General features: G+C 43.1%; 1 protein-coding gene and 1 pseudogene across 1 annotated transcript in view; both read left to right on the top strand.

Moving 5' to 3' along the window:
- The first annotated feature begins 8,448 nt into the window (after positions 1-8,448).
- Positions 8,449-11,029, top strand: LOC140367268 (mRNA export factor GLE1 pseudogene; annotated as a pseudogene).
- Positions 11,030-14,353: 3,324 nt separating this feature from the next.
- The window catches only part of lrmp (lymphoid-restricted membrane protein), a 33,722-nt gene continuing 26,336 nt past the window's right edge, over positions 14,354-21,739 (top strand). The window contains exons 1-4 of the mRNA XM_072455007.1: positions 14,354-14,630; positions 16,937-17,661; positions 18,449-18,556; positions 20,912-21,092. Of these exons, the coding sequence (XP_072311108.1) occupies positions 16,992-17,661; positions 18,449-18,556; positions 20,912-21,092 (959 nt within the window). The 5' untranslated portion in view covers positions 14,354-14,630; positions 16,937-16,991. The remainder of the gene's footprint in view (positions 14,631-16,936; positions 17,662-18,448; positions 18,557-20,911; positions 21,093-21,739) is intronic.

Below are 21,739 nucleotides of genomic sequence, written 5' to 3'. Positions count from 1 at the left end.
ATTAAATGTATTTTGTATGACAGAGTCAGAGTTTAATTAAGATGGCTTGTCTTGTGAGTGAATGCGTGTAGGGAAAGAAAGAAAATTGTATTTTGCAACTGATGATAATTTTGTGATCTAATCCCTAATCCCTTTATAGTTTTATTTTGTATTTGTTTTTGGTTACTCCTTATTTGTATTCATTTCCCAGTTTAACAGCTGAATGAGCGGACACATTTTTTTTGTTTTTGTTTTATTTTTTTTTACAGACACCCCCTCGCAAAGACTCAGGATTACTATATCCGTCCTTAATAAGTGAGGGGAACAAAACTTCTGAAATTGACAAATTGATGAAGTAAACACAGGAATACCCTCCTCTCAGTGTTTTGTATATATTGCTAAATTTTATATTTACGTGTTTGTTTTCTGTAAACCTATAAATTGCAACCTGCCAATAATATCGTAATTCCTTTGCCTTATGTTGCTGCAGCTAAAGTGATGAGATAATTAACTATTTACAGAATGGGTATTGTGCCAAGTAACAAAGCACTGAGCAATATGTTAATCCACACTTTCCTTTGACACTTGTAATTACTGCTGTTCCAAGTTGTTCATTTTTTATCTCCATGTTTGCACACAACAAATGAACATCCAAACACAAAAACCAGGGGGACAGTGGTGAAAACGCAGATGGCTGTACAGATGTTAATGAAAACATCTGGATGAGAAAAATAAACTCAGTTTATCTGAGAGCCTTTTGTAATTTTGTGGACAGATTCCTCCACTGTGCAGGAGACGGTCACGTCCGATCACATGAGAAACACAGTGCCTTTTACTTGAAGGTGCATGTTTCTTGTCTTAATGAAGATGTTATTTCTTGGCCTGGAATGTTCCACCATATGGCATTAACCGTATCTACATTGCAAGTAAATGTAATTAAATTGTGATAAACAAAGATCAGGCCTGTAGTTAGGAGTGTTCTTGTATTACTGGAGATAGATAAATGTAACACTTTGCTGTTAAACACTCCAGGCAAAGCAAGTGTCTCCATGGAGACAAGCAGACCTTCCACCATAAACGTTACATAGTGCACCTTTAAACGCCAGCAACAATCACATTATGCCCACCTGTTTCAAGCAGATTCACACAACTGCAATGGAGAGTGTGTTCTAAAGACAAAGGACTTAAATCTGCTCTGTAAAGTGCAGAATTAGCTTCTCTCCATCAGACGGTATCGCTGCAGTATTAGAGCTATTCAACTGCTGAAGAGGCTTGTGGAAAGAGAGTGGACTGCTACTATATTTTGCCTTGTTATACTTTGTTAATGTAGCACAATTCTTCAGCTGACTCCAGCAATAGTATCACCTAATCAGGACTGATGTCATGTAGTTGCTGATTCAAAGTTGAGCCTTGTCATTCAAAAGCTTTAGACCATTTGTCCTGTACGTGCCTGGGGCAGATCATGGATGCTTTTGCAGACCAAAACTTGTCAGCTGACTTCCCAAACAGATGGCTTTCAACATACTATATTTAACTTACCCTGTGCCATATGTAGCTTAAAATAAGCAAATTGAACAACTGAAATTAGAAAAACTGTTACATTGACAGTTTTTGTTAATATATTCCTTGATAAAAAACATAAAGACTGAATTTGTGCATCTCATAGCTCTGCTCAGCTCTTGAAGGTTCTATGCCATGTGACTTCAGGAAGGATCCCTTTCTGCAGATGCGTGTTTAACTGATGTAATGATCACATTTGGCCAGCAGAGGTCAGACTTGCTTATTCAGCGCAAATGATGTACACTGACTTCAGTGAGGCGCGGTTCAAACATCTGATATTGAAACGTAGTGGCCGAGAACTTCTCAAGTAGATGGTCAGCAGAGTCTCTCTCATCCAAATTTTTGTGAGATTTTTTAAATAACATTTTTGCCATAATGCAAGGCCACCTGCAATATCCCATTGGAGCTTATCATCTTATTTGTTGTGTACTGCAGCCTTAGACTAACTTTCATTTAAAATGGGAATAAACACTTAAAATAATTAATAATTAATAAACTGGGATTGGTCTGACTGGCATAAACTCTTGAAACTCTGTCCCTGCAGTTAGGTGTCTCATGGTGCATTCATGTGAATAAAATATTTTTTTCAAAGTTGTATAGTTGTTGTCACCGCCATATTGAATCTGAATCAGAAAAGGGTTTATTGCCATTTGTCGATGAACAAAAATTCACAAACAGGAACTTGTCCTGGTGGTTCGGTACAACACAAATAACAAACATTGAACACTTTATACAGAAACGGCATGATATGTACATTCTAAATAAAATATAAAATATAAAGTTATGTAGTGCAATAGAAGTGAACAGTGCAATGAGTACAAGGTGCTTAGGCAGTGTTCATGAGTCCAACGGCAGAGGGAAAGAAACTGTTCTTATGACGGGAGGTACTGGTCCGGATGGACCGTAGCCTCCAACCTGAGGGGAGTGGCCTCCTGCCTGAGGGGGGTGGCTCGAATAGTCTGTGTCCAGGGTGAGAAGGGTCTGCTGTGATCCGACCTGCACGTCCCAGAGCCCTGGGAACGTACAAGTCCTGTAGAGATGGGAGTTCGCAGCCGGTCACTTTCTCAGCAGAGCGCACAATGCGCTGTAGTCTCTGTTTCTCCCTGGCTGTGGCTCCAGCGTACCACACGTGATGGAGGAGGTGAGGATGGACTCAATGATGGCCGTGTAGAACTGCAAAAAAAGGGGAAGTAGCAGAGAGAGAGAAATTGTTACATTACTGCCACCTACTGTAGTTGTATGTCTTAAGACGTTATTTTTAGACTTTATTCTTTAGAATTCTTTCCCCCAACCCCCTCTATTCTTTTATTACACCGCTGTGCTTATTATGACATTTTTACACTTTATGGTCACATTATTTGTAGCAACTTTTTCTTCAGCACTTTTTGGATGTTGCATCTTTGTTTGATTTTTGTCATTCAGAGAATGTTGGTGCTTTGTGACGTCATCTTCAGGCTTCAGAGAGGGGTTGTTGTTGTTGTTGTTGTTGTTGTTGTTGTTGTTGTTGTTGTTGTTGTTGTTGTTGTTGTTTTATGGCAGTTGGCATCCGAGTGTTGCATTACCGCCAGACTTTATTCTTCAGACTTGTTGTTGTTGTTGTTGTTGTTGATTCTTCAGACTTTGTCGTACTCCTTAAAAGTCCTCCTTCCATTGCTTTGGTGTTACAAAGCCCATGAGGTCATGAGATGTCTTTGCTTTTGTATCCTTTAGAAGTTCTCCTTCCCCTCAGTTGTTGTTGTTGTTGTTGTTGTTGTTCTTTTATGGCGGTTGGCATCCAATTGTTGCATTACCGCCAGACTTAATTCCTCAGACTTTTCGTAGTTGTTGTTGTTGTTGTTGTTGTTGTTGTTGTTGTTGTTGTTGTTGTTGTTGTTGTTGGTGGTGGTGGTGGTGGTGGTGGTGGTGGTGGTGTTTTATGGCGGTTGGCATCCGAGTTTTGCATTACCGCCAGACTTTATTCCTTAGACTATTGTTGCTGTTGTTATTGTTTTATGGCAGTCGACAGCCGAGTGTCGCATTACCGCCAGACTTTATTCCCCAGACTTTGTCGTAGTCCTAAAAGTTGTTCTTCCAGTGCTTTGACCTCCAGTGCTTTGACAAAGCCCAATAATAATAATAATAATAATAATAATAACTTTTATTTATATAGCGCTTTTCAGTGACCCAAAGACGCTGAACATAATAAAAAAGGGGGGGTATTTACAGACAGGGGGGACAACACGTACAGAACACATTAATATACAGATAAAATGAACAAGACAGAAGAAGTAGAGAGAAAAAGATGGGGATGTAACAGGGGGTAGAAGTGTAGGCAATGGGGTAGAGGAGGCTAGGGGTAGGGGAGGTCATAGGCTTGGGTGAAGAGGTATGTTTTTAGGCGGGATTTGAATGTTGTGAGTGAGGGAGAGTGGCGGACAGGTTGGGGGAGGGAGTTCCAGAGTCGGGGTGCTGTTCGGGAGAATGCTCTGTCGCCAAAAGTTTTGAGTCGGGATGTTGGTGCAGTCAGGGTGAGAGAGGAGGAGGATCGGAGAGCTCGGGTGGGGCGGTGGGGGATGAGGAGGTCAGACAGGTAGGGGGGGGCAAGGTGGTGAAGAGCTTTGAAGGTGAGGAGGAGTATTTTAAAGTTTATGCGCTGCTTGATGGGGAGCCAGTGGAGAGAGCGGAGAACAGGAGTGATGTGATCACGGGACCGGGTGTGGGTGAGGAGGCGGGCAGCGGAGTTTTGGACCATTTGGAGTCTGTGGAGGGAATGGGAGGAGATGCCAGTGAGGAGGGAGTTGCAGTAGTCAAGGCGGGAGGAGATGAAGGCATGGATGAGGGATTCAGCAGCGGGGAGGGTGAGGCAGTGTCGGATTTTGGCGATGCGGCGGAGGTGGAAGTATGAGGTCTTGACAATGTGGCTGACATGGGGAGTGAAGGAGAGGGTGGGGTCCATGATGACACCGAGATTGCGTACCAGGGTAGAGGGGGTGATGGTCGAGGTGTCGACCCAAGAGGTCATGAGATGCCTTTGTTGTTGTTGTTTTATGGCGGTTGGCATCCAATTGTTGCATTACCGCCAGACTTCATTCCTCAGACTTTTCGTAGTCCTCAGACTGTCGTAGTCCGTAAAAGTACTCCTTGATTGTATCCTATAGAAGTCCTCAGACTCTGTCGTAGTCCGTAAAAGTACTCCTTCCATTGCTTTGGTGTTACAAAGCCCATGAGGTCATGATATGTCTTTGTGACTAGAATAGTTGTTGTTGTTTCAGAGACCAACCGGCTTGGTAATGCAACAATGACGGACTACGACAGAGTCTGCATCTCATGACTTCTTGGGCTTTGTCAAAGCACTGGAAGACAAAACTGTGAGGAGACCTTGCTCAACACCCGGTCTGGAGAGACGGGAGATGGCGGAGGAGAGTGGATCGGGGATGGAAGACGTTCTGGACGGCGTGGAGGAGCAGCCTTTTCTGCCTGCACGTGCCCGGAAACGTAAAAAGTCCCTTAGCTCGTCCGAGGGTTCTGGGAATGAGCAGCAGGATGAGGCTGAAGCTATTGATGTCCGGGGTGAGAGCAGAGACTGTAAGGTGATCATAAAGCTTGCACAGGATAGTGCATCCTTTAAGGAGTGGAATTCAGTGGCATTGTCAAAGAGCCTAACTGTAGCTGTGGGAGTGATCAAGAGTGCGAGTGTCCTTAGAGATGGCTCGCTGCTGGTCGTGTGCAAGGACGCGGCTCAGCAACGGAAGGCGATTGGAACTGAACGTCTGGGTGGAAAGGACATTCTTGTGTCTAATGCTGAAAGAAACACGGTCAGAGGAGTTATCATAGGTGTCCCTACGGCGACGTCTGTGGATGAAGTTAAGGAGAATTTGACGGGAGTTACTGTGGTGGACGCTAGGCGTTTGAAGGTGACCCGGTTTGGGGTAAGATGTGACAGCTTGTCGGTAATGGTAACACTTGAAGGGAGGTGCCTGCCTAGTAAGGTGTTCATTGGGTACATGTGCTATAGCGTCAGGCCATATGTTCCGCCGCCCCTGCGTTGCTTTAAGTGCCAGCGCTTTGGGCATATTGCAGCGGTCTGTAGAGGGAGGCAAAGGTGTGGTAAATGTGCAGGAGATCATGAGTATGGGAAGTGTGACGTGGGTGCAAAACTGAAGTGCTGTAACTGTGGGGAAGAACATAGCTCTGCCTACGGGGGATGCAGGTTTAGCAAAAGAGCTGCTGAGGTGCAGAAAATAAAGGTCTCTCAAGGTATATCCTATGCAGATGCAGTCAAGAAAGTTTCAAGTAACGAGTTTAGAGTAAATACAGAGAGAGGAGCCAGCGCTGCTCCCAGCCAGGGCGAAATGAGAGAGGCCAGCGTGGCTCCCAAGAAGTGTGAAGGTTTCAAGAGTGGAGGTCCCAAGTGTGCAGGTTCCAGAATTAATGAGAATACCCTGGTTGTGGATAGAGAGGATTTTGTACTCTTTATGGTGGATGTTGTAAACTGTGCTGCTCAGACTCAAAGCAGAACTGAAAGGATCAGGATCATTGCTAAAGCTGCAGGGAGATTCCTTGGAACAAAGGAGCTTGATTGGGCAGATATAGAAAACAGGCTAAAGGCGCTAAATGGGAGTCGGAGTGATGGGGGTCTGCTTGTGGGGAGTCAGAGTGATCAGAGTGACGAGATGGGGGTGGGGGTGGTCTCCTGTCCTCGCCCAGTCTCGTAGACGCACGGCTACCAAGCAGCGACATCAGTGGAAATATTAAAGCCTATAGAATGAAGCCTGAAGAATAAAGCTGTACGGTGGAAGCACCGAACGTCAAAGAAGGAGAGGAAGATGAAGAAGAGTCTCCCTGGAATAAAGCCGGTCACAAAGACATATCATGACCTCATGGGCTTTGTAACACCAAAGCAATGGAAGGAGTACTTTTACGGACTACGACAGAGTCTGAGGACTACGACGACAGAGTCTGAGGACTACGACAAAGTCTGAGGAATAAAGTCTGGCGGTAATGCAACACTTGGATGCCAACCGCCATAAAACAACAACAACAACAACAACAACAACAACAACCGGCTTTATTCCAGGGAGACTCCTCTCCGGTCTGGAGAGACGGGAGATGACGGAGGAGAGTGGATCGGGGATGGAAGACGTTCTGGACGGCGTGGAGGAGCAGCCTTTTCTGGCTGCACGTGCCCGGAAACGTAAAAAGTCCCTTAGCTCGTCCGAGGGTTCTGGGAATGAGCAGCAGGATGAGGCTGAAGCTATTGATATCCGGAGTGAGAGCAGAGACTGTAAGGTGATCATAAAGCTTGCACAGGATAGTGCATCCTTTAAGGAGTGGAATTCAGTGGCATTGTCAAAGAGCCTAACTGTAGCTGTGGGAGTGATCAAGAGTGCGAGTGTCCTTAGAGATGGCTCGCTGCTGGTTGTGTGCAAGGACGCGGCTCAGCAACGGAAGGCGATTGGAACTAAACGTCTGGGTGGAAAGGACATTCTTGTGTCTAATGCTGAAAGAAACACGGTCAGAGGAGTTATCGTAGGTGTCCCTACGGCGACGTCTGTGGATGAAGTTACGCTAGGCGTTTGAAGGTGACCCGGTTTGGGGTAAGATGTGACAGCTTGTCGGTAATGGTAACACTTGAAGGGAGGTGCCTGCCTAGTAAGGTGTTCATTGGGTACATCTGCTATAGCGTCAGGCCATATGTTCTGCCGCCCCTGCGTTGCTTTAAGTGCCAGCGCTTTGGGCATATTGCAGCGGTCTGTAGAGGGAGGCAAAGGTGTGGTAAATGTGCAGGAGATCATGAGTATGGGAAGTGTGACGTGGGAGCAAAACTGAAGTGCTGTAACTGTGGGGAAGAACATAGCTCTGCCTACGGGGGATGCAGGTTTAGCAAAAGAGCTGCTGAGGTGCAGAAAATAAAGGTCTCTCAAGGTATATCCTATGCAGATGCAGTCAAGAAAGTTTCAAGTAACGAGTTTAGAGTAAATACAGAGAGAGGAGCCAGCGCTGCTCCCAGCCAGGGCGAAATGAGAAAGGCCAGCGTGGCTCCCAAGAAGTGTGAAGGTTTCAAGAGTGGAGGTCCCAAGTGTGCAGGTTCCAGAATTAATGAGAATACCCTGGTTGTGGATAGAGAGGATTTTGTACTCTTTATGGTGGATGTTGTAAACTGTGCTGCTCAGACTCAAAGCAGAACTGAAAGGATCAGGATCATTGCTAAAGCTGCAGGGAGATTCCTTGGAACAAAGGAGCTTGATTGGGCAGATATAGAAAACAGGCTAAAGGCGCTAAATGGGAGTCGGAGTGATGGGGGTCTGCTTGTGGGGAGTCAGAGTGATCAGAGTGACGAGATGGGGGTGGGGGTGGTCTCCTGTCCTCGCCCAGTCTCGTAGATGCACGGCTACCAAGCGGCGACATCAGTGGACATATTAAAGCCTATAGAATGAAGCCTGAAGAATAAAGCTGTGCGGTGGAAGCACCGAACGTCAAAGAAGGAGAGGAAGATGAAGAAGAGTCTCCCTGGAATAAAGCCGGTTGGTCTCTGAAACAACAACAACTATTCTAGTCACAAAGACATATCATGACTTCATGGGCTTTGTAACACCAAAGCAATGGAAGGAGTACTTTTACGGACTACGACAGAGTCTGAGGACTACGACAAAGTCTGAGGAATAAAGTCTGGCGGTAATGCAACACTTGGATGCCAACCGCCATAAAACAACAACAACAACAACAGTCTGAGGACTACGAAAAGTCTGAGGAATAAAGTCTGGCGGTAATGCAACAATTGGATGCTAACCGCCATAAAACAACAACAACAACAACTACGAAAAGTCTGAGGAATAAAGTCTGGCGGTAATGCAACAATTGGATACCATCCGCCATTAAACACCAAAGAAGAAAAAGAAGAAGTTTTAGTGCTATTTCCTTCCTATCAAGATGCAAGCATACACTCTCCAACTGGCAACGATAGAAGCCTTGAAAAACTCTCCAAAAGGAAAACTTCGCTATGATCCACACTGGAATGAAAGAGGCGAGTACATTATGGAGGGTTACCAGGAGCCACCCAGCCTCTCCTCGTACTCTGCCGCTGTGGTGGCCAGCATGTCTATTCCAGGTTCGTCCTCCTCCGGCTCCACCCTCTGCCTCAACCACAGAAACTATAACGGGCTTTCTACAGTTGCCACCGCATCCGCCGCAAAACCAGACACGGAACAGGCGGCGAGTGAAACCTCCAGCGATCCTGAGCCTCGTCCCGACACGGCGCTCAGTCCTCCTCTAACCTCGGGGCCTGTCCTGCTGTCAACCAAAGCCTTGAAAATGACCAGACATATCATCCGTTTCGAGGAAGAGACCAAGGGGAATGCCAAGCTGGCTTTTCGGCGGCGGCAGGAGACGCAGGAGAAGCTTGTAGCCACCACAGCGTTCTCTGCGTTTAAGCAGCTGAATCGCTTCGAGAAGCTGATGGAGCTGAAGGAGAAGCAGCACCTGCAAAGCGTCCGGGACATGATGGACCGAGAAACAAAAGAGAGCATTAGGCGACAAGAAAAACTTAAAGAGGAACAGCAACATCAGAAGAGGATCTTGAAACTTCATCTTCATGAGGCTCAGAGAGGAGGAGCTGGAGCGACAGAGGCAGGCAGAGGGCAGTAAGCTCATCTGCCTGAAGAGTGGGTCCAGCTCGACTCAGACGGTCCCTCATCTGCCTGAAGAGTGGGTCCAGCTCCAGTCTCCTCGTGTCCGTCTGTCCGTCTGTGAGAGTCGGATCTCTCCTTCACTGGAACTCCTCCAGGTTTCTACGCTTTTTTCCCAAAGAGGTTTTTTTTGTAGTTTTTCCTGGCCGAGAAGGAGAGTCTAAGGACAGAGGACCCTGGGACATTGTCCCTCGCCACCACAGACATTGTCTGACTCCATCGCCACCACAGACATTGTTGATTCATTTCTCCCTGTGGCCCTCAGAGGCAACTGTTGTTGTGATTTTGGGCCTTACAAAAATAAATTGATTTGATTTGATTTGAAGCTCTTCAGGACCCTCAACTCCATCAAGGAGGAGATCCTACAGTTGAACCAGGTCCTGAACCAGGTCCTGAACCGCACCAAAGACCCCAATGCCCAAGTCCTGGTCCAGAGCCTGGTCGCGCTGTGTCAGAGAGGAAATCAGCTCTGCTCACAAGTGTTTGAGGTCATCAGGAAAACCACAGAGGGTAATTACCCAAGCATGGAGGATGTGACTGTGGCAGAACAAGCCCTCCACGACATGAGAGCCCTGATCCACCAGCAGCAAGAGGAGGTGAACCGAGCCGAGGAGGAGAAGAAGAAGAAGAAGAAGAAGAAGAAGAAGAAGAAGAAGAAGAAGAAGAAGAAGAAGAAGAAGAAGAAGAAGAAGAAGAAGAAGAAGAAGAAGAAGAAGAAGAAGAAGAAGAAGAAGAAGAAGAAGAAGAAGAAGAAGGAGGCAGAGCTGGAGGAGCAGAGGAGGAAGAAAGAGGAGCTTAAGGCCAAACAGGAAGCAGAGAAGAAGGCGGCGGGGACGGCCAAAGCGAAGGCCAAGAGAACAGGGCTGCAGACCGGACCTGAACACTCCACTATGAAATGGCACATAGAGCTCCACGATTCTGCGGCTGCCGTGGCCCAATCGTTTGAAGAGTTTTCCTCCTCCAAAGACGCCAAATTAAAGAAACTGAAGTTGAATTTAACGAAGGCGGCTATGATCCCCGTGAGTCAGATCTCGTCCAAGTCCGGCTCCCACCTCCGAGAAGTCTTTGAGAAACTCGACAAACTCTTCAGCGGCAAAACAGTGCAGTCGGTGGTTGTGTCCGCGACACTTCAAGCTCAGGCGTTGTCCTTCGTCTACTACAAACTCGCTGAGAAGTTTGTGAAACAAGGTGAGGCGGAGGTAGCGTCTCATTTCGAAGCGGCCTTCCCGATCGCGGCGGTGGCCTCTGGGATTTGGGAGCAGCACCCTATCTTTGGAGAGTTGTTCCTGGCTCATCTCCACCAGATGTGCCCCTACTCCATCCCATTCAACCCCCAGAAGGAGAAGGGCGCCACCGACACAGAGCACTACAGGATGATGGGTTACCGCATGGATGCGTCGTCTGGGCTGGAGACGGATGACAGTTTTCTGAAGCGCATGTCGGGGATGATCCGGCTCTACGCTGCCATTATTCAGGTACAGTGGCCTTACGGTTCCAAAAAAGGGCCCGCGCCTCACGGTCTGAACCACGGCTGGAGGTGGTTGACCCAGATGCTGAACATGGAGCCGCAGAGAGACACCACGGCCACGCTGCTCTTCGACTTCTTGGAGGTTTGTGGAAACGCTCTGTCGAAACAGTATCAAGGCCAGTTTTGGAAAGTCCTCTTGTTATTAAAAGAGGAATACTTCCCCCGAATTAAAGCCCTAACAGAAGATGGACGGATGGGATCACTCATCAGACTTCAACACTTTCTGGAAACTTCACTTCAGAACAGAAATATCAAACCTGCGAAAGGTCAACTCACTTCAGACTTCTGGAAATTTTGATCCGAAGTTAACACCAAATTTAGGTGTTAAGGCTTTCAAGGACTAAACAAACTTTAAGTCACATCTTAGTTTAGAGACGTATAATTTCAATAAACTTTCAGGTACACTTGTAATGTACTCATACTTTGTTGTGGATTTTCTTTCGAAAGACTTGCATAGTTGTCTTTAGTCCAATCATGATGATTTATTTAGTGGGCAAAAGTAAAACAAATCTGTCTCTATCAGAGTCTCGTCTGTCCCTTACTGAAGTATAATAGATTAGTGTTTCTTTGTCCTATCGTAACAACAGCATATTCATCTCAGCACATCCTGTGATATGACAATGGGCAGCAAACATTTAGTATCTGGACATTGAGATTGTGAAACATAAGGGTGGTATGACCATTTTTTTTTGTCATTTAATGCCTGTTGTTACAGGAGGACAAAAAAGACAATTCACATAATGTAATCAAACATATTCATAAATCATCAAAACAGTGAACCGTATGAATTTGTTATGGGTATATTATGCTAAATCAACTTTTTCAACTTTTTATTATCTTATGAAGCATCACAAACACGCCAGAAGTGATTTTTCAAATGATTCCTGCATGTGTGAGTGAAGACCACATATCTAAGAGTCTTTCCACAAGCGTAGATGACCAGGAAGCCTCGGCTCTCACGCCACATGGCCCCTTCATACACCCCTCTCCTCACAAAGCAGCAAGCAACAGACGGAGCAAAGAAGAAACTTGAAAAGATTTAGAAAGGGTTCGGGTTCTGGACACTTTGAGATGAAGATGGAGGTTTCTGAGTTACAAGGATTTACACAGGATATATTTATCTCCACAACAGTGTCCTGATGCTACTTGTAAAACCCTTCCAACAAGACTCCAGAACAAATAAAGAATTACACAAACTGAAATAAAACATTTTAACAAAAGGTAACATAGTGGTCTAAATGTTTTGTGGTAACAATCTTTAATAACTTTTTCAATATTTAGGTTCTTTTTTGCAGAAATGTTTTTGTATCTTGCACTGTTGCATTTTTTCTCATGAATCTTCGAACGTCTTCATTTCTAGAAATGTTGGCAGCACAAAGAAACATACACATACATACACACTCACACACAAAGAAAACATTCATAATGATATAAATATAGCAGCATTTAAGATCACTAATTACATCTAAATCACATAACCACTTTGGATTCACTTTCATCAATGTGTCAGCCAGTGACAATTCCAATATAATTTCCTGTCACTCATATACTATATACTTTTAAATATAAACTCACCTATAATTGCATCAAGTTCAGTTAGTATTGAGTCGAGGCTTTGACTATAGCTCTTTGTGAGCTCCCGACCGTCTTCTTGTCGGACTGGAACTTGAAAGCGTTTTCCTCCTGAGGACCAGTATAGCAAGGTCGCCAAAGTATACAGAGCGGTTCGAGTTTCTCAGGTAGTTCAGAGCCAGGCATAAGAGACACCGGCAAAAGAATAATCAGTTGCAATGATCATCCATAAGGTGATTTATACAAAATTATGAAAATAAATAAATGATAGAAAGAAAGAAAGAAAGAAAGAAAAAGGGGAAAAACTTTCACACAGAGATGATATTGCTGCATTGCTGCAGTTGTAGTTGCTGTAGTTGGCTATGTTAATCGTCAACTTGGGTTCGGGGGCAGGACCACGCCTCAACCTCTACTCCTCCAGTAACCACGCCCCACTCTTTAACCACACCTTTTATCACCCAGAAGCCCTATTTATAAGGCCTATCCACAGCATCTGTCATCTCCACCTTAAGGGGGGGGTTCTGAATCGGCTGGGCTGATTACCCGAGACAGAGCCCCCATCCTTAGTCTCTACCCAGCCAACTCTCATCGATCCACCCACCGATCCATCATCGATCCATCATCACTATTATCATTAAACATTCTCTCATATTCCATTGTTGTGGCGTGGTCCTTGCTAGTGAATTAGAATTGCAGGAGTTTGGGTGATTATTGTTAGGGCTGGGCCAACAGAATTTATTACCTCATATTGATCAGTCTCAATCAATTTATGAGACAATTGTATAAATGTTTTTGCTCTTTGAAAGGTTTGAGGACGACTGATCTACACTTAGACTAATATGATAGAATTGTGAACTTAGTACTCCCCAAGTTACATTTTAAAATCTCCTGTTATCTGTTTTGGTTAGGTCTCCTCTTAACCGCAATGCCAGAGCCCGACATGTTGTGAGCCTACGCATTGTGCCACTAGGGACTGGGACTAGAGAAATAAACTTTCAGATGAATGTGAAATACTCCTTCTCCTTCTTCACTATTACCATTATTTTGTATCTGAGGAGTAGATGTAGAGTAACATTGACGTTGTGAGCTTGATTTAAATTAACCACAGTGCAAAAACAAGCTAGTTTTGAAAAAAAGATTTGATGAGCTGAGCAGACCTTGAAACATGTTTAAGATTTCAGATTCCATGTAATGTTGAGCATACATGCAAATGATGCTCCGATCTCACCTTTGCACTGATGCTTGAGGTTTGCTTGAACTGCACTGGCCTTTGTCTTGCTCCCTGTGGTGCTAAAGGATCAGTTTTGAGCTGCATTTTGATGATGTCAAGAAGCAGTGTTTCCCAAACAGGGGTGGAGGACCCTTAGGGAGTACACAAGTACTTAGCAGGGGTTATACAATGCATCTACAATGTATCTTTGCACTCTGACCTCAAGTAAAGACTAAAAAGTGTAACCGAGGTATGTTTTGTACCTGGACCGTGCCATAAGCCCTCAACACTCGCACAACACAGGATTAAGTGGCTATAAATATGAATGGAACTGTCCATGCAGTCCTCACTTGCACCTTAGTATGTAGTATTCTGGCCCATAGTAAACAGGGGGAAAAAATAGAAACACAGTTTCATGCTTTGTACAGCTAGAGTGCTTTAAAATTATAAAGGAGTTTGGTGCACATCAGATCATATTTTGATCAAGTGTAAAAATACAATGTATGTATTTAAAAAATATATTGGTGTAAATTTTCCAGTAAATCCAGATTCCAAAGTGGTGTGGATCAAGATATAAAGACCAAAGCTATTAACCTATTATAGTGTTCAGTACAGTAATCATTACTTATGCAAAAATATGTAAAATATGTTGTCACTGTAAAATCTAATGATTTTTAATCTATGATCTTTAGTCCAAAGTCAGAAGTGAGAGAATCGAGTGGCTAGGCACATGTCCATCTTAATCTGTATTGAGCCGGCGTCACGGTGAGGGTTAAACAAGCAAAGCCCTGAGACTTAAGAAGGATCCTGGCATGCATTTAGATACGCACAGGTACTGTGGTGGAAAATGGCTGCAACACAGTGAGCGTTATAACAACCATTTTCAAAAGGAGATATCACAGATACCTAAACCCAACCTTAAAGAATTTGAAAGCTTGAATCCAATTTATTTCAGCAGAAAACAAGACCACAGTTAAACAGGTCCATGGTTGTTTAGTGCTGATCATGACGACACACAGCAGTGCCATGACAGTCTGTATGCGACTCAGCAGTGGAGATTTCTGAATGTGGAAAGGAAGAAATCATGAAGATGTTTCAGGATAAGCAGCTGTTGAGGGTAAGAGATTTTGTATTTGTACGACATATTCAAAGTTTGTATTTCATCCACTCAATCGTCTGTCTTGGTGGTTAAGTGTATCTTTATATGTTTGTTAAATGTACAAATGCCTGCAAAACATTATGTACGTGTCTAAAACTTGTCATCTCTATCATTCAAACCACTGGAACACAAGAGTTGATAGTTACTGACCTTAAGACTTGGTATAATGGAGTCAGCCATGGACAAAAGATGAACAAAAAAATGCAACATTCTGTAGGTTATAATAAAATGCATTGTTCAATCCATAATAAAAGTCACAGAATAAAAACTATTCAGGTATCAATCAGAATGAATATATTTTGTGCTGTAGATTCACATTTTGTTAATGTTTTAAAGATGTATAAGATCAGCAGACTATCTTAGAATGTAGTCCCTGCTTGTAACTCCAGTGGCTTATGAGCACTGGTTGTATTTATTAGTTATCAATCTTGAATACTTTGGGTAAAAAAAGCAAATAGAGCGTAAAAACTAATACAGACAAAACTGCTCTTCACGCCATGGAGGTGCTGTGGCCCCTGTTCGCCACTAGGAGGGGATATAGATCCGCTTATTTCAGACTCTTGAGCGCCCGTCTGGCTTTAACCCTTTCAGTGTCAGCACTCTTTGCCGCACGCTTCCCATGTGCGTGCTCTTTTTGGACGAACATATTGTCCGCAGACTTTTCTCACGCCGCTTTTCGAGGTAACATGCCATCCTAAATGTGACATAGAGTGCGTGTGCCAATGCCATATGAGGTCATTGATTGCCAAACGAAGTAATATGTTTATTTATGGGTTTTGTCGTCAACAGTAATGTGCTGGCGCAGGTGCATGGCCATGTTTATTTTTTTTTTCTGTCAAAACTTGCCTTGTTAAATACTGAATGTTTTAGTGTGAAACATTTGAGCGTGTTTACGTTTAAAATGACTATTATTTCAGTTGTCGCTTGAGACATCATGATTGATTGTGCACACCTGAGGCCCCCCGGTGAGGCCCCCGGGTTTGGATTCTGCAGCACTGTTTCCATTTCATGTTGGCATCAATTTGAACTTAAAATACGGTGACCAGCTTTTCCCCATTTTAAAACTGAGACACACCCGGTTTGGGATGGGAACTAGTGATAAAAGTGTATAAAACGCAGGTAATTAAGAACATCACTCATTATTCATACTTCTTTCACGGCTCAGTATATCAGTCAGTATATAATCTGACTTTTATCAGTAGAAATGAGTGCATCTATTGTGTTTTTGTTATTCTAAAGCCAGATTTTTTCTAGTTTGGCTAAAGAAACAACAATATACATTTTCTTTACTGTTGGCAGGTCTCAAAGTGGTCAAAACTGGGACATGTTTTGAATAAAACTGGAACAAATCAATGGTTTCGGGTACATTTGCTGGGACATGGGACACGGGTACAAAACTGGGACTGTCCCGGGTAAAAGGGGACATCTGGTCATCCTAACTTAAAAGCTTCCTGTGTGAGACAATGTTCAATGATATCAAAATGTTACGGAGAATTCATTGATAGTCTAATCCAAATTTGTAATGAGCGAACGTTCCTATTCCAACAAAGATACTCAAGAGTGTTAAAGATTTGTATCTGCATGTCTCCATGGAGATGCTGTTATTTATATAGCGTTGAACTTGGAACTATCTGTCATTTATTCAATGATAGGTATTTTTATTGCAAGTGCAGATCATCTGACCTGTAACAATTAGCCCAAGAAGATAGATTAGGATTAATGCCATACTGCAGAATATTCAAGGCAAAGCAATAACATCAGGAGACGAGCAGATTGTGTACCCTTCACCAGAAAAGTTGTGTGTAGCAAGGGCAGCACAACTTTGGGAAAAAAATCTAATTGGATTTTTTGTGATTACATTGGCAATATGTTTTAAAGTAGTATTCTGTCCAAAGTGCACAATGTAAACAACTCTTTGAAGATTAACAATTAAGATAATATTAAGAATCTAATTTCAGGACATGTTTGTAGAAATCTAAACTAAGTACAACAAAATGTATTTAAAAAAAAAACTAATTGTTTTTTACAGAGGACATTCTATTATGTAATAATTGCACCCTTTGTGGTTTTTCAAATTCATAATCAAATTGAAATGGCAATTTGTGACTATCCTGTGCTGCCTTAATGCACCTCTTTAGCTAAAAGTAAAAATTGTTTTTGTTTTGAACTGAAATGAACTGAATATGTTTTTAGCTGAATGTCTGGTGTATTTTTGTCCAAAAAGGAAATCTGATATCATTATTTGTCCTTTTTTTTCCCTGCAGAATACGCCCTCTCCCGTTGTAACAAACCCATCGTTTGCCCTCTTCCTTCTGCACCATGGAGTACTGCACGCCCCAGCCCAACCGGCGCCACAACCCCGTGGACAGCATCTGTAAGAAGCTGCAGACCATCCAGTGGCGTGGTGAACGGGAGCCCAATTCGCCATTTCAGATCCCCAAATTATCTTCCAGCAGCTACGACAGCCCCCAGTGCGGTCTTAGAAGCAACTTGGAAGCTCTGCTCAAGAAGGGAGCACTGTACAGAGAGCGCATAGACCAGAAGGACGGAGCTATGGGGATGCCCAGCTCTGCAGCCTCCAAGAGAACTGGCATGGGCTCATCTACGCCTATGCCTACTCCGGCTACTCCTAATTGCAAACCTACGGCAACTAATGTGACCTATACCATAACTAGTACATTAGGAGAAAGGAAAGGAGTGGACGGAAGTGACTTGAACCATGTTAAGATGTGGCAGAGGTATTGTTCAACACCCACAAACAACTCTAACGAATCGCCATACTTTACGTTTACACGGGGGCCGCAATCTGTACTGCCCGACAACGAGGGAGCCAACAGGAGCCCGCCCATGTCGCGCACCTTCACCCCAGTACACACAACCACTTCATATAACCTGAACTTTAGCTCGGCCGACGGTGCAGCGAATACCACGGAGTGCGAGGTGCCCTACCCAGCGCTGGTGGTCAAGAGGCTGTCTATAGGAGATGCAGGTAAGTGTTTCAAAGGTTATTATGGGTCATCCTTCTGCAGTTTTTTTATGGACCTTGTTGTTTTGTCCTCTTTACCTGGCCGCTAAGGTTGTGCACATGATCAAATTTAAATTGAGTTAAATTATTACCTTGAGTTTGAAGGCACCAGGTCGACCAGCTTAACCAGAGGCAGCAGAAGAATGTGGTTTAGAGTTTAGAGGAGATTGGACATGGAAGGAAATGAGAACTTTTGGTACTGGAGTGTGTTATGAGAAGGTAGATCAATTTGACTTGAATTGTGGTCCACATTGTTGAATATAATTGACTTCTCTTCCCATGTTGGCTACCAAATTATATTATTTAGACACATTTCTATTGAAATGAAATTACTCACGAGTCATGACTAATGGCTACAGCAGTTATTAAATTATTATAAGCTATTTTCAAGCTTTGAACTATTTTCGCTCAGCATAGTATTCTTTCTTTGGTTCTTAAGGCTTCTGTCTGCATTATGCTTCTTTTCTATATTTTATAGTTCTGTGCCACATTCTCTGAATTCATCTACCCTCTACATTTTACAGCATGTCTTGTACACTACTTGCATAAATCTGCTTTTACGTACTTTCCCTGACCCCAAGTTTACTACCTATGAATCAAAAAGCAAATCTGTAAACACACACACAATATCTCTAGCTTTGATGTTTTTGTTTGTTTCTCTGTTGGTCCATGGGAACTGTTGCTGTGCCTCCAGGCCTCTGAATCATGTGTTCCTTCTTTACACATATCCAAGTGTTTATTGCATTTTTAGGAACGTCCACAACAGACGTCAAAAGGGGTAATATGGCAGAAATCAGCCTCATCTGTGAAGAGAACCTGCTCGACACCATTTTCCACGCGTGCGACACTCAACGCAAAGGTACACACTTCACATACACAATTCACTCTGGTAGAACCATTCGTACTTGGGTCACATGTGGCCAGGAAGCTGAATATCGGACGCTAAAGATTTTTGTAACTACATAAAAAACCTTTTGTTGTGTTGAATTGGTCACGTTGCAGTGATGTTTCTCCAGCTTATGGTACTGCTCGGTGTGCGCTGATTCAGTCAAAGTTAGAAGTCGTGAGAGAATTTCCATTCAACAGCATTGACACAGGAATTAATTATTTTGTCTTCGTGGCTTTTTAAAGAAGATCAAGGGACTAATTGCATGTATTTTCGTTTTGTTAGTGAATACATTGTTTGTAGTGTACAGAGGAATGAAGGTTGTTACATGAGGGACCTCATGTAACAACCTTGTTCATAATCTTGTAGAAATGAATTATGCCGAGATGAAAACATTTGCTGTCAAATGGACCAGTGCAATATATATGACTCATTCACCATCCAGCAAATGAAATGACTGCAACAACTAAACATTTACAGTTTAGCCAACTCATCATCTCGGCCAATTATTTTATCAGAATCATTTATTTCTCTTATGATGATGCTGTTTACTCGTCCTTCTCTGTGGTTTTTGGCAAAATCCTAATAATTTTAGAGTTTTTGTAAGTGCCATGTCCCTTTTTTAGCCAGCCAACCCACACCAAGAAAAAGCCCTTTCGTATTGTCTGTGATTTTAGGGTGTGATGACTTTCTCCCAGTTTTTGGCAATTATAGCATTTATAGTAATTCATGGGTTTGTGTGACCTTCTAACCATTAATTGTATACAATATTCTGTTATAAATGTCTCTTAATGCAAAGACCAGCCTTTAGAAAAAGTCCACCTCTACTCCACTTATTGATCTAGATTAATAGTACCTGTTTGAGCTCAGTTTTAGCTGCATAAAAACACATGCACACACAATCAGTCAGACTTCAACTACTAAGACACCAGTGGCAGAATTGTAGACCTCCATTGTAGAAGATGATGAGTACTATTCCAACAACACCATCCCTACTGTGAAGCATGCTGGTGGAAACATCTTTTGGGGTGCTTTTCTGCACAGGGAAAAGGATGACTTCAGTATTATTAAGGAGGGAATGAATGGGGCCATGTATTTGGTAACAACGTCCTTCCCTCAGTCAGAGTATTAAAGATGTGTCGTGGCTGGCTCTTCCAACATGACGATGACCCGAAGCACAGCCAGGAGTGGCTCTGTAAGACGCATATCTAGGTTCTGGAGTGACCTAGCCAGTCCCCAGACCTAAATCCAGTAGAAAGTCTTTGGAGGAGGCTGACACTCTGTGTCAGCGACAGCCCTGAAACCTGACGGAGCTTGAGAAGATCTGTGTGGAGGGTCGGCACTAGATCATACACTCATAACTCACGGAAGTCCGAATTCGGTCCCGCTGATACAGCTCGGGCAATAATTTTCTCTGTTAAAAAGCTTTTTTTCATTGCATTACAGTCTGTTCCACTTCACACGTAGTATAGGGTTTAAAAGCATAACCCCTACCTCTTAACTACTACAAAAATGTAGGGTTAGGGGTTAAGAGACGAGGGGGAAAAAATAACAAACGAGACTGTGCAATCTATATAAGAAAAAAAATTTAAACACGAAAAAAAGTGAAGGTCGGAGCTGGAGTCGAACCCAAAATCTCGAGCATGGCACGCCGTGATTCAAACCGCTGGGCCAATTAATATGGATGTTTTCTGCTGCAAGACAGAAAATATACCTTGCATGTGATCTGCCCGCCATATTGGATTCTGTGACTTCCAAATTCATCGCTTCCATGAATTATTTTATTTATTTATAGGAGATCTTCTACTGAAAGTGTTTTTCAGACTTCCTATAAGTGATCTGTTCTTTTCTTCTGTATCTGCCTCTGGATCTTCCTGCGTTGCACCAATGCGTTGCACCAACTTATCTTAATTATGAGTGCATGATCTAGTGCTGACCCTGTGTGGAGGAGTGGGCTGAAAAGTGTGCAAACCTGGTCAGTAACTACAGGAAATGTTCAACACCTGTAATTGCAAAAAGGCTTCTGTAGCAAATATTACAAATATTAACATTGCTCTCCGGTGTTCAAATACTTATTTGCAGCAAAAACCTAAAAATGTATTGTATGTAAATGTATTTGAAATCTTATGTGATTTCAGTATTTGTATTATTTTAGATTCTGTCTTTCACAGTGGAAATGCACCTACCATGGAAAATGTCAGACTCCTCCAAGTGGGAGAACTTGTAAAATCGCACCGTGTCCAAATATTTATTTTCCTCTCTGTACCTATTGTGCATTTAGGTTTAGAAATGGACTCCTTGTTTACCTCATTGTGCTTGTTATCCCAGGTAAAGTGTATGTGTCCCATATCGTTGATTTCCTGCGCCACACGACGAGCCGCTCCTCAGAAGACAGTGGTCTGGAAGAACTGTGCAACATGCTGGACCCTGAGCACAAGGACGTGTCCATCGACATGGACACCTACCACGCCGTCATGAGGGAGTGGATTGACGACCGCCGCAACAGCAGGTAAACGCAACAAGAGTCACTTTTGTGACTTTTACAATGCCTAAAACACGAGCTAGAATGCATGCTTTGCATACCTCAATGTGTGTAAGGGTTAGGGGTTGAATAAAATGTTTTTCAAAACCATGTCTGTCAAAAAGCATTTTGTGAAGAGAAAATATATATAAATGAATGAAAATTACATTCAAGGAAGTAGCTTTGAATTTAAAATTTCCAACAAAAATGTGGTAACAATGTACGTGCGAGAAACAACATTTTCTGACTAAAGGTAGATATTTGTTTTTCAAAATCTGAGCTATATTTTTATTAACTGAGTGTCATTTTAATGCAGTGTAAAACACTGGTCTAATTGGCTTTTTAGAAGTCCTCTCTTAATGGTGTGCTATGGAAGCGAGATTGCTTTGCCTGGAAAGTTTCATATTATTTTAATAATATGGCATCTATCTAAAGATATGTTTTTATTGCTCAAAAATACCTACATATTTACATTCTTACTATGAGTGGAGACACCGCTCCACAGATCTCGGCTGTAACTTGGTGTGGTTTAAAGCAATAACATCTGCATGGATCCTCCACCAGAAAAATGCCATCGTGCACTTTTAAATGGCAGTTCTATGCTTTAATCTAAAGGCAGCTTTTCTCTCTGAGTC

This window comes from Eucyclogobius newberryi, unplaced genomic scaffold (genome assembly GCF_026437365.1).
Source record: "Eucyclogobius newberryi isolate DKJ021-1_F unplaced genomic scaffold, fEucNew1.0.hap1 SCAF_2, whole genome shotgun sequence".
Classification (NCBI taxonomy): domain Eukaryota; kingdom Metazoa; phylum Chordata; class Actinopteri; order Gobiiformes; family Gobiidae; genus Eucyclogobius; species Eucyclogobius newberryi.
Note: the sequence above shows the minus strand (reverse complement) of the source record. Positions and strands in the feature narration are given on the sequence as shown.